At 36.5% G+C, this 14,172-nt stretch overlaps 1 protein-coding gene across 4 annotated transcripts in view; it reads right to left on the bottom strand.

Annotated features, from left to right (window-relative positions):
- The window catches only part of FIG4 (FIG4 phosphoinositide 5-phosphatase), a 169,676-nt gene that overhangs the window by 93,474 nt on the left and 62,030 nt on the right, over positions 1-14,172 (bottom strand). For all 4 annotated transcript variants that reach the window (XM_074948227.1, XM_074948228.1, XM_074948226.1 and 1 more), the window contains 4 exons: positions 9,688-9,821; positions 7,575-7,691; positions 6,184-6,229; positions 4,414-4,562 (listed from right to left, as the gene is read on the bottom strand). In XM_074948227.1, the coding sequence (XP_074804328.1) occupies positions 4,414-4,562; positions 6,184-6,229; positions 7,575-7,691; positions 9,688-9,821 (446 nt within the window). The remainder of the gene's footprint in view (positions 1-4,413; positions 4,563-6,183; positions 6,230-7,574; positions 7,692-9,687; positions 9,822-14,172) is intronic.

Here is a 14,172-nt window from a genome sequence, read left to right as displayed (position 1 = left end):
TAATGGTCCTGCTCTTTAAGTCTCCAACAGATGCTCACGCAGGATTTAGCCTTCAGCTATTTTATAACCCCTTCAGGAGGGAGTTCTCTCATTTAAGACTGTTGCAATTTAACCATGAAATTGTCTTTATGGAAATTTAATGAACTGTTAAACCACTAGTAAGCACAATTTGCATTACATGTGTAAGAAAGAGTCAAATATAGTAAAAATCTTAAATGAATCAAATAGTGCCATAAAATCTCTATGGCTAGAAACTCCATGCTTCAATAATAAGAGTATAGCAGTAGGAATATAATATCGACCACCTGACGAGGATGGTGATGGTGACCGTGAAATGCTCAGGGAGATTAGAGAAGCTACAAAAATAGAAAACTCAATAATAATGGGGGATTTCAACCATCCCCATATTGGCTGGTACATATAACCTCAGGATGGGATGCAGAGATAAAGTTTCTAGACACCATTAATAAGTGCTTCTTGGAGCAGCTAGTCCTGGAAACCCACCAGGAGAGAGGCAATTCTTGATTTAGTCCTAAATGGAGCACAGGTGGTCCAAGAGGTGAATATAGCTGAAACACTCAGTAAAAGCAACCATAATATAATTAAATTTAAACATCCTTGTGGAGGGGAAATACCAAAAAAATAGCATTTAACTTCAGAAAGGGGAACTACACAAAAATGAGGACACTAGTTAAAACAGACATTAAAAGATACAGTCACAAGAATGAAATGCCCACAAGCTTAACGGACACATTTTAAAGACACCATAATAGAGGCTCAAATTAAATGTAAACCCCAAATTAAAAAGAATAATAAGAGGACCAAAAAATGCAATCATGGCTAAACAGAGTAAAGGAGGTGATTAGAGGCAAAAAGGCATCCTTTAAAAATGGAAGTCAAATCCTAATAAGGAAAGCAGAAAGAAGAATAAACTCTCGCAAGTCAAGAGTAAAAGTATAATTAGGAAGGCCAAAAAAGAATTTGAAGAGCAACCAGCAAAAGACTCAAAAACAGCAAAAAACTTAAGTACATCAGAAGCAGGAAGCCTGCCAAACCAATCAGTGTGGCCACTAGACGATCAACATTTCAACTAAATGAACACTCATGGAAGACAAGGCTATCGTAGGGAAACTAAATGAATTCTTCACATTGGTCTTCACTAAGGATGTGAGAGAGAATCCCACACATGAGCCATTCTTTTTAGGTGACAAATCTGAAGAACTGTTCCAGATTGAGCATATCAAAAGAGGAGGTTTTTGAAGAAATTGCTAAATTAAACAGTAAAAAATCCCCAGGACCAGATGGGCTTGACCTGTGGAACTCATTGTCAGGGATGTTGTGAAGGACAAAACTATAACTGGGTTCAAAAAAGGATTAGATAAGTTCATGGAGGATAGGTCCACCAATGACTATTAGCTAAGATGGTCAGGGATGCAACCCCATGCTCTGGGTGTCCCTAAGCCTCTGACTGCCAGATGCTGGGACTGGATGACAGGATGGATCACTTGATGATTGCCTGTTCTGTTCACTCCCTTTGAAGCATCTGGCATTGGCCATTGCTGGAAGACAGGAAACTGGGCTTAACGGACCATTGTTCTGACTCAATATGATCATTCTTATGTTTTTTTAAAGACCGTAAAAAGTTTAATAATTTTGAAAGTATGAATATATCAAAACATTGTCTCTTTACTAAGTCAGACAGTAAGAGTCAGTGTTAACTAGGGACAAGACAAGTATAAATGAGATGTAATACAGAAGGCAGAGCTTCACAAAAAAAAAGGTGAATGTGGTCAAACAGATAGGAGGGTAATTTTAGTAGCTGCATTTCAGACAGACTGGAAATGGGAGATGTTATGTGAATGTCAGGGAGATCAGAGCGGAGGCGACTGCAGTAATCAAAATGAGAAATTAGGACTGGATGTATTGTGGGAGAGAAAAAAAGCTGCATCAGAGGGGAAGTGGAAAGATTTATACAAAGCCTAGATGTGAGAGGCGGATGAGAGAAAGGAATCGAAGGTGACCCCGAAGGAAGGATGATGGTATAAGTAATGGAGAAAAGAGAAAGAGAAAAAGAATTGGGCAGAAAAATAAGATCAGTTTTAAGAACGGAAGAAGGATGAGATGTGGAAATGGATAAAAAAAGACAACAGATTAGGTGTGGAGTGGCAGATTTGCAGGTCAACAGTATACAAATGAAAGGAGTCAAATACTTCTGTCACAACAGCACATTATTTCTGGCTACTATATAATTACTTTTTAAAGTTCAAATCTGTTTCTGGACTTAGAGTTGAGAAAACGATGGAAACTAGCATAGTACCCTGCATTATTCAAAAACAGATAGGTTTGCTTATTTTGGCTTTTTGGTATTATGAGAATTTTCAGACTTTTTTTTCCCTTTCCTTCCTAGAAATTAAAGTTCTGGTAGATGCATCGGAGGAAGATGTATAGAAGGATCTTCTGTGCATGATCTCAAATAATTCCTCCACTGTTCTGAAAAGTAAATCTGAAAATCCAATCTAAAAACCATTCAGCAAGTGAAGAGATTTAAAAAACATAGTAATTGAAGCAGATATCCATACCAGAAGGCCACATGAAATAACACATTTTGATCTCTCTTCTAAAAGCAGAAACAAGTATACAGCAAGCACAACAGTAAGTCATACAACTGTCCAAAGGTTAAAAAAACCAACCCTCAATACCCAAGAGAAAAGGGGCCAACAAAGTGGAAGATCAGAAAACCTCCAACGAATATTACCCTCACAATTTTTTTTTGATGTCCCATCAAACCTGATGCCTCAAAGGCAAAGCAGCAAAACAGTTTCTTCTGCCTCTATTGCTTCACCTTCTGCTTGGAGAAATATGGTTGTGTCAGATTTGTGGTATTGAGCAGGTGACTGTCCCAAAGGGGTCTGCCTCTGGGATTGAAAGTTGTTCAATTGGTTTCAATAGGAAGGCAACTAAATCCTCTAGTAACAAAGATCTTCCCAGATTTATGCTTATTATGACTTTTTGAATGTGAACAAGAATAGGAGGGAACTCTCAGATATGTGGTGCTTATTATTCTTCCTCTTCTTGTATGCATTACTATCTCTGGATCCTGCAACCCCAAAGATCCAGCAGTCTTCTCTTTAGGCTTCTTGGAAGCAGAATGCAGACCTGACTCACTTTCCTTCCCTCGAGCACCCTTGTGCTGAGATAACTGCTGATGCCAAAGCGTTTAGCCAAGATTGCAGTAAAGTTGAGGGAGACATGGAGGAGCCACTCCTCCTGTAGGAACAGCCACAGGCAATTCCCTTTGTGGGACTACCAGATAAAGACTGTAGCCATGTCTTTCTCCAAAACAATGAAGGCAAGCATGCTGGTCTGAGACTGGCATCTTCCCATTAAAGGAGACTCACCTCAAACCCCAAATGCTTTGAATCTGCCATCAGGAAATTCAACCAGAACTAACAGGGAAGTTAAGAACACCAAACTGATCAGAGTCAGTATTATGAACAAACCAAACAATGACTATTAATTGTAAAATCCTATCTTTACTTTAAAAAAAAAAAAAAAAAAAAGGAAATATCTCCCCCAATCCCACTGCTCCAATAAGCTACACTATGCAAGAAATACTGAACTAACTACCTGAAGCCATGAGTTCCGAGGTCTCTATTACAGTAATAAGGAAAACAATGTGGCCTCAATTGTACCTCAGATTTATACAATCAGGCCCAAATGTCCAAATCCCTGAGAAAACACTCTTGCAAGCTTTAATGGTCACTAATATTCAGAGGGTTCCAACTTCAGTGTCAAAGGCATGTGTGTATAATCTGAAAATGTTCAAAGAGAGGTTGCAGAAGGATGCTTATTTTTCCCTCTCTTCAATGCACCAAAAAGGACCAAAAAGATACCGTAGAAAGGAAAATGAAGAAAAAGAAGTTAAAATGCATTTCTGCATTGTATTTCTGGTTACTGGGAACATCTGGCAAAAAATTATGCTTAGCTCACTTCAAAGGCAAACTGCAATACAAAAATTAAAAGCTTTATAGTACATTTTTATTATGTTCATTTAAAGGACAGTTTTCAAGTTTAAAGTTTAAGTATCAAAAGAGAAGTGCTCAGTTTTGTTATCCTGAAAGGAGCCTGATAAGCATACTAAATCAAATAAAGGTAATCTTGAAGTTACATGGATTTCTATGTTAAATGTCATACGGAGGGATGAATGGATAATTTAGTTAGCTGAAAAAAAAAAACAGTCTGAACATTTATTTGATAAGTATTTTCACTTAAAGTATTTTCACTTAAAGAAAAATTATGAAAACATCAAAATATAAAAAGCCACAGAAAAAGATAACAATATTAAACAGTTACAAAATTAATGCCGGGAAAAAACAAACAACAACATATTTTACTAACTGTGAAATATCTTACCTAACAGCATCTGTGTCAAACTGCAGATTGGGTTTATCAATCAACCCCAAAGAATAGAGCTGATAGGCTAAAGCACACTTCCCCACCATGAACTGGGCTGTGTTAGTGCGATCTAAACAGTCAACACAATTGGTTCGAAGAACACCAGTCTAGGAAAGAAATAAGAATAAATGGGAGATTCTTCAACCAGTTCCCAATCATTATATTCATGCTTACACTACAAGGGAATTGTTCTCCTGGTTTCCTAATAAACTTGTCAAAACTCAAATACTTAATTATTCAAAATCTTGTGTGAATAAGTCAAGATCTTAAATCATTTAGGCTGCAATTGTCTATGTTACAGAAAACTGTTAAAGCCTCAGTTCAAAAGAGTCTCACTATTATCAGCTTCCTAAAACACTAAACTCTTCTTCCCTCTCATAACACACTTATGATTTATTGCAAAAAAAATGCTGGATGCCACTGGAATGCAAAAATAAAGTTCCCATTTTTAAGTCTTGCTACTAAGACTGAAATATAAAAAACAAAACATGCTATCATATTGCTGTGGCCATAAGACAATGGGGTTTATATTTTCAACACTCCTATTCATAGGCAACAGGTGTACAAGTTCTGTTAAAGATTACAATCTGAATATCTTTCTAAACACCACCTGTGCCTGTGTTCTTCAATTACATAATGCCCACATAAGGCTTGGTATTTTATAATTTGAAGGGCTGAAATCATAAATACCATCTAATATTTTCATAGGAATGATATCTGATTTATGGCTTATTTTGTTAACACATTAAACACAGGTAGACGTGCAAACACAGGCAATACTTGAAGATATATAAATCAAGGCAATATTCTTTTGGCTTGCATATTCTTCTTTCTTTTAGAGATTTTAAAATTAGGCTCACTCAGCTATTTATCCTTAAATATCAGACCCTTGATGTTCTGTTAATATGGAATTGAGCATTTGTTCCCTAGTTTATGTAAAGTATAAAATTATAAATGATCATAGGTAGAAGGAAACAATGTTTCAGCAATATTGTATCTTGTGTGCAGAATATACAATCATGACATCCATATTTAAAATCATAAGCCAGTAATTCTTTCACCATGCTATACATAAAGAGAGTAGTATTTTGAGTCAAACTGCCTGTTTAATTTTTGATTGTAATCACAATTATACAGTGTGCAATGTGAAGATAAGAATGCTTTTAAATTCTTGTTTCCATGTACGTGAATTTACTATCAGACTGAAGCATGTTTATTCCACACTCAACTAAAATTTTAATGTTTGAACAATGCAGTTTTTCAGTATTGAACAGTACATTTTTTCTGATTGTAAGACAAGATGTAAAAAATTATTAAAAAGCACTGTATTGTGTGGCTTGTTGCCTATGTACTGTTAATGTTACAAAGGATAGCAACTTTCAGCGAGACCGGTGCCACTATCGCTAGTTTCAGAAATGGAAACTAAATTTAAAATATTTCTCAGATTTCATTTGGCAAGAACATACTTCCAGCAGCACTTTTTTTCTAGTACCACCCAAAGACAGTGTGGCCCTAAATCCATTTGGGGCCTTTGGGCGCTACTATAATATACATATTTATATTAGTAAAGTACTGACTCGGAGTAAAGACAGTCATCTACTGATTCATGAACAATACTTCCTGCTGCACCTATGGTAGATGGCTCTTTGAAAGCATCTTGTCCTATCCGACTACTGACTTACGTCAATAAAACTTTGTTGTAATAATAAACCAATATTATTTCAATACCTGTAAGCGACCAGTGGGAACAACAAAACCTCCCAGTTCATTCCATCTGGAAGGGAAACAAAATACCATACCTTACAAAATTTATTTAATTTAAGGATTAGAGGTCATGTCATATGTGTCTGGCTCAGTAAAATAGAGGGAAGAATTTAATAACTTGCTAAAAATGAGTCTGAAATCTTTGAGCGGTTGAAAAGATACATGCGTGGGTAAAAACAATGCGCCTATACATATCTGGTAGGACATGTGTTGCAATTAGCTTGCAATGCAAGAAATCCAGTATTGGAATAAGCATGTGCCAAGGCTCACAACAAATTAGTCCAAGAAAGCCAAGTACAATATGCTTCTCCCCACCTCAAAGCTGAAATCCAAGTTATAGACCTTATTAGAATACAGAGATTTCCCCCCACGTTGGGAAAGTGACCACACAAAAATATTATATAGCTAATGTTTATGGTCAGGTTGAAGGAATTTTCCTTAATAGGCCTAATACTAATTTCATAAAATACATAAAATTTCAATTATGTCATAAATCAATGAGGGCCGAATTGAGTTTTTACTTTGAAAACTGATTTCACACCCCATTTTATCACTTACTTGGGAACTTATTTACAGTTTTTACTTATTACAGATTTGGGAACATACAGTGTATCAGATAACTTCTGTAATGTTCTAAAAAGTTATAATAAATAATAATCTGTCTTCCCTAGACTTCTTTTTATTTTTTTTTCCTAACAATATGAATTTCTTACAATCATGTACGCAAGAGTAGGAAATAGCAAGTTTAGATAACAGGTATATTTCCTAACACTCCTTAGAAAATGCTTTCTTTACATTCAAAATTGTGCTTGCTTTATCTGTTCAGATACTGCATATCTTGTTTTCAAGCATGCAATAAAACATGAAGTGCATGCCCTGAAGCAGCAAAAGAAGCTGTTCTCAGAATGAAGAACTGTTTGTTATATCTTTCAAGAATTCAGGAACTGTTTAAATATAAAAGGGTGAAAATGAACATTTCAGACTTAATTTGTAAAGTGTTTATTGTAGCAAGAACCACCAACTACACCAAATTTCACAAGTACACATTTACCCTGAAGATACAAGTAGCATAATTAGCAGCATATTTTACACTTATTCAATGTGCGGATAATTATAGACCATGCCCCTTTGGTTGCAGTCTTTTTCACTCTAACTGGACATTAAATTATAATTTTCACATTACTGCAATCCTTAAAAAGCCATGTTAGAATACATATTGCAGGAATTTAGGAGTACTTCATGTGTATAAGTAGTGCATGTGCGTGTGTGTATACAGATATCCAGATATTTGTGTGTTCACATCCCCACACACAAACTCATCCTACCCCTTTTACTTTTCTTGTTCTCATACATACTTTTCATCTGGCCGCAAGATGCTGCAGTAGGAATCAGGACGATTTACAAAGAATCCTGTTTTCTTCACTACACTTTCCGCAATTACATTCAATCTATCCAGGACATTACACAGTTTGCTATGGGGAGAAAAAAGAAATACTGAATACTCTTCTTTAATTTTCACTGGTTGGAAAGTCTCCTGTCAATGATTTTCTTTGTAAGAAAACTTGCAGTTCATACCCATCTCCATATCCACTGACCAGACATTATGTTAATAGCAATGTTTTCATGCCAGTTTTGCTCACTTTACATAATTAAAAAGGGACACTGGTAGAATGGTAAATGATTAACATTTACCATTCTACCAATCTTTGCATCATCTACATTTTATTAGCAGTGATTTTATGATTACTTCCAGATCACTGATGAAAATGTTGAATACCTTCTGGCCCAGTACCAATCACTGCAAAACCCCATTAGAAATGCCCCTGTTCGATGATGAATCCTCATTGACAACAACTTCTGGATATCTATCAGTCTTCCAGTTCATAATCTATTTAACATGTGCTTTATTAATACTGTATAGACGGCCAATTTTTTAAAATCAGAATGTCGTGTAGTGGTACTACAAATGCTTTCCAAAAGTATCAGTATTGTAGTTACCTTTAGCAACTAAACCTTAATCTCAAAGAATGAAATCTGGTTTGACAAGATTTATTTTTAATAAAAACCATGGGTAGCGGTTATATTATATTAATTCTATTCCTATCTTAACTCTATCAATTGAATCACGTATAGACTTTTTCCCCTTATTTTGCCTGGGACTGATTTCAGGCTAACTGGCCTATAGTTACTCAGGTCATCACACTTCCCCTTTTTGAATATTGACACAACATTAGCATTCTTCCGACCTTCAGGAGTTTCCTCTATATTCAACTAAGCAGCTGGAGTAGATAGATGTGGGCTTTTGAGACGGCAAGTCTGAAGCCTCAAATGTGTCTCCTTGCTTGTGTGGAAAGTGAAGACATGACTAACCACACACCGGGATTCACGGTCTCTCCCCCAACCCTGGCATATGAGGCATCTGACATGGATATGACACATTTCTTGAAGCTCCTACAGGACTCATGGCCTAGGGACTACCCAAGGTAGATATCTAGGCCACAATAACCCATAGCACACTAACTAAAAATTGTTAATTACTGAAGGATAAAAAGAATTAGACTATAACAATCTAGCCTGAAGACATAAAAGCAAGGTTCAGTTAGCTCTCTGCAGCAAAGGAACTGATGCAGTGGAGGATGTGATGCCTTACATAGTGTAGGGCAATGATGTCACCCTCATCCTAGATCACTCATGAACCTCCCAAATAACATGGCTTTTCAAGGAAATGCCACAGGCTCACCATGCAGGTGCCATATTCCACAAATGGGAATGCACAAGGGCTGTGAAGAAAAACACAGTATTTTCAAAATTAGGCTGAAACAGCTAACTACAGATAAAGATACTTGTGGAAGACAAAAATGGCATGTGTCAAAAGGCCTGGAGAGGTGCAAATCATCTGAGTGATAAAAATACATGACGATAAAATAGGGGTGCTTAGAGAAACTTAGGCGGAGCTATATTGTGTCAGAATGAGGAGTTCTGTTGAAATCAATAAGCTTTGTGAAATCAGATTGATTTCACCTGAAAACCTTTTTGGAAGAAAACTAGAAAAAAGTTTGATAATGTCAAAATATCTTACTCCCACATTTTTGGAATGGTACGTTTTGATTTTCTTTTGCCTTGAAATGATGGTTTCAAAATTGAATTTTGCATTATAATACAAATGAAAACAAAATGATTTTGTTAAAACATTTCAATTGACCTGTAATAAGGCTTTTTTTCTGAAAATTTTCCTTTGGAGAATTTCAAATTTTTGGTTTTCACTCCCATTTGGAACAAACCAAATTTTGAAATCTCATTCTTTCATGAAACAGAAATTCCATCCTCCTCACACCCTAAAATTTTTCTGATCTCCTAAAGCCACCCTCACACTGGCAGGATATACAAAGAAATTTAAAAAACATTTATCACTGTCACTGATCACTTATGAACTATGATGACATCCATACAGGGAAAGAATTTGCCCACCTTTTTGTGTATTTGGCCATATCCCAAGGAATATACACAATAGCATGTTCTGGGGGTAAAAATTGATTGAGATATGTCACAGCACCAACAAGTTCTTCACTCAGAATCCTTTCATGTTTTCTTTTTTCACGTTCCTTAATCAAAGCCAAAAAAAATTAGCATTAACATTTTTGAGCTAACAGGTCTAAATGTTAAAATATTTGTAGCCAATCTCTCTCTCTCACACACACACACACACACACACACACACACACAGCCACCCACCCACCCACCCCCTATCCCTGATTTTAGTATTTATTTTATTAGGTGTAAAACAGGAAGAACAAGCAGCATGCATAAGAAAAGGGGGGCGGGGACAGGGGAGTGTTTATGCAACATTAAGGCATACAGTTAAAAATGAACAAACAGGAAATTCAATAATGTTCTAAGTAGTATGTTAGGCTTTATAATCTATGATAAACAGAATTATATTATGAAATATATTTATCCAGAAAAGAAAGAATAGCCATACTATATATATGCAAAAAATGGGTAGATTTATTTAAACCACTGAATTTTGTTATTATTGAAATCAGCAAGCAGGAAACCTCTGTTTAACTCGTTGTTTTTAAACTTGTTTCATATTTGTACTTTTTAGTTGTTTTCTGGAAGTAAGATTGATTCTCTTTGGGTTGGTAACCATTAAAGCATATTGATTTGTAACTAAATATAGCCTTTACACTAAATTTGGTGCTTCTTTTAGCTAACCAGGAGGATACACTATATATATATATATATATATATATTATATATATATACATACATATATATACACACACACACACACATACATTTGTTTAAGCAATTACATAGTTTAACTAACATTTATTTAGACTCTTAATTTTTACATTTTTCATTATATTAGAAAATAGTGAAAGATGCCTTTCTTATTTATTGGATTAATTTGCTACTTGTGATTTGTGTCAAGCTCTAGTTGGATAGAAATTAAAATTCAATTAAAATCCACAAAACAGCATTTTATTTTTTTATTAGTTAAATAAAACTACCTTCTGAGCTGGATATATAAAAAATTATCAAAACATGTTTTGCATTTTAAAACTAACTGAATTATTAAACAAAGAAAGTAGTATGTTCAGTTAGTGAATTGAACTGATTGTTTCTGGTCACCATGCTCTTCAAAACTTTAGAAGCAGTAGAGCTCATTCTCTCACACCTGCTTTTTATCTAAAGATTGGAAGGAGAAAACAAACTTTCCTGATTTTTCAACTCCCAGTTGGTTTGACTTCAACTGAATGAGCCACTGAACTGAACTAGCTGAATAAACTGAAATGAAGAAAATATTCTCTCTGTACCCGCGGAAAAGGCTCCTGATATTAAAAGCTGGTTTAGGCAGTTCAACAAAGTCTGGTTCCAGGAGCTCACACAGTGACTTTCACTGTTCAGTGGTGGCTTTCCTTTAAAGTCTGGCAGCAAACATGTAGAATCATACAATCATAGAATATCAGGGTTGGAAGGGACCTCAGGAGGTCATCTAGTCCAACCCCCTGCACAAAGCAGGACCAATCCCCAATTTTTGCCCCAATCCCTAAATGGCCCCCTCAAGGATTGAACTTACAACTCTGGGTTTAGCAGGCCAATGCTCAAACCACTGAGCTATCCCTCCCCCCAAAATGTACTGTATAATTTTTTTAAAAATTAAATTTTAACCAATTATAGCAAGCCTAGGCCTTAACATAGGCTGTCAATTTCAAGTTTAATTATAAACATAACTTAAAATATTCTTAAAATAACTCTGTATTCAAATTTTTTAAAAATGTATCCACCCTGGCAACAAAAAGTTAACAGAGCTGGAGTCTGAACATTTTGATATCAGATTTTTTTTTGAGATTTTTAAGTATGGAATCCTAAGGTTGCATTAACAGAGCTGTTTCATTCCATTTCCTACATAACTTTTTAAGAGGAAATAAAAAGGATAGAAAGGAGGAAAAGGGGAGGAAAATGAAGCTAATTCAGTTCTAGAACTTACAAGCTCCACCAGCAGATCTCAAAACTCTGACTCCAGAGCGGTTTAGACAAGAAAACTGATACACTTTGCTGACCCTAGGTATAGTGTTCTTGTTTTCTCAAATTAACAAATGAACATTGAACTTGTTACACATTGTGCAGTGTATCTTTATTTTACTCTACACTAAAGGACATTTTCTATTGTGCACATACAACTATTTAAAAATTACTTCTATCTTTTTAAACCAAAAGTAATATTTTTCAAATCAAACAGTACCTTAATGTACCTTTCTACCATAAGCCATTTTTGCTGTAACGTTGCTCAAAAAGCATGGTAAGAATTATTACTATTATTTTAAAGAGGGAAAAGTATTCTCACTCTTTGTATGCTCTTGAGTCAAACATTTATGGAGGAATTTTCCTACAACATTCCAAAAATTATTTATGATCAGAGACTAAGCATAGGAAGTTTTACCCCAAAAGGTGAATTTTCAGAATGTTCTCATTCTGTCAATAGTGACTAAAAGTGGAAGCTGTTTTGCAGCTCTTAACAATAATAGGCACTACTGATGTCCGCTATTATATAACTAGATCAGATTTAAAAACCAGACAGAAAAAAGCTGTACATTTTAATAAGTGTGATTGTTACTTAGAACTACAAGATGCTATGTACAGAACCTGCAGGGAACATAGCTATCAATAGCTACTGCTGAGGTGGGCAGCATAACCTTCTAAGGAATAGGGAAATAAGTGAAGAGTGGGGGGAGGGAGAGGAAAGAAAGATGGGAGAAGTGAGAAATGGTCTGAAGTAAATAGGATGAAATTCAATAAGGACAAATGCAAAGTACTCCACACAGAAAGAAACAATCAGTTGCACACATACAAAATGGGAAATGACAACCTAGGAAGGAGTACTGCAGAAAGGGATCTGGGGGTCATAGTGGATCACAGGCTAAATATGAGTCAACAGTGTAACACTGTTGCAAAAAAAGCAAACATCATTCTGGGATGTATTAGCTGAAGTGTTGTAAGCAAGACATGAGAAGGAATTCTTCCGCTCTACTCCACACTGATTAGGCCTCAACTGGAGTATTGTGTCCAGTTTTGGGTGCCACATTTCAGGAAAGAGGTGGACCAACTGGAGAAAGTCCAGAGAAGACAAAAATGTTTTAAAATGTTTAAATGCAATAAAAATGTTTAAAGATCTAGAAAACATGACCTATGAGGGAAGATTGAAAAAAATGTGTTTGTTTAGTCTGGAAAAGAGAAGACAGAGGGGACATAACAGTTTTCAAGTACATAAAAGGTTGTTACAGGGAAGAGGGAGAAAAATTGTTCTCCTTAACCTCTGAGGATAGGACAAGAAGCAATGGGCTTAAATTGCATCACCCTTTGCCAAAGCTGGGTCTCATGGGCCCCTCCCTTCCCTAGGTGAATGAAGATCAAACCAGGCAGCCAGAGCGTGCAGAGCCTTGATCCCCATCAGGCTGGGTGCTCTGCTCAATGAGAGCTGGAAAGCTGGGCTCTGAAGTGCCCAGTGGCTCCTAATGGCCACCAGCAGCTCTGCAGTCCCAAATCTGTGGGAGGAAAACATTAAATTCTGCACAAATGCTGCATTGCACAGTGGTGCAAAATTCCCCCAGGAGTAAAATTTTAATCGTTCAGGCTGAAATTTTCCATGCTAGGTGCCTGTGTCAGGCTGATTTTTTTTTTTTTTTTTTTTTTTATATAAAGGCTCAACCAAAACGGTTCAATGATTTCCAACAAGATTAGAAGAAAATAAGTTATTCCACATTAAAAAAATTCTGGTGGCCTTTTCTTTGGAAAGTTCTCTAGCACCACCATGCTTTGGAGCAGGGGCTTGAAATATGACAGTGGGTACCGGTGGTGTCAGAAACGAGCCTTTTGAAAATCTGCCCAACTTTGGCCAAGTTATAAGCCGCCGGGGGGGGAAAAAAAAAATCAGTTTTCACATACTCAGAGACTTGCTAGAGTTTAATAGCTTAAAACTCTAAAGAATCCATCCTCACTGACCATGCTGCATCTTCTCCCAGTTCCTATTGCTGTCCAGACTTTGCATACATTTGTTCCACAGAGCAGTGAGCATGCTCCATCCCAGAGCTAAAGGAGCAAAGACGACTTTTGCTATAATGGCTGCTGCAGGCTGGGATGGGGCCAGGTACCAGAACTGACTAAGAAAGTCTCTCTCTTCTTGTGGTCTCTATAAACCTCCCCTCCCCCCACCTGCTAGCACCTAGGCAGTATGAAAGAGGAAGTCATCTGATTCAAATACAAAGGGGACAAGAGTCAGGATAGAAGGAGGACTTGGTAAGTAGATTGGGAAAAGGAACCTGAGGGATGGAGACTGGGGCTAGAGGCCACCAAGAGGGTGTAAACTGGAACTGGATGGGCAACAAGACTAAGTTTGGGAACCAGAGGGCTCAGGTGCAGAGGGAGACATCTGACAGAGCTGGGGCGGAG

Source organism: Natator depressus, chromosome 3, assembly GCF_965152275.1.
Source record: "Natator depressus isolate rNatDep1 chromosome 3, rNatDep2.hap1, whole genome shotgun sequence".
NCBI lineage: Eukaryota > Metazoa > Chordata > Testudines > Cheloniidae > Natator > Natator depressus.
Note: the sequence above shows the minus strand (reverse complement) of the source record. Positions and strands in the feature narration are given on the sequence as shown.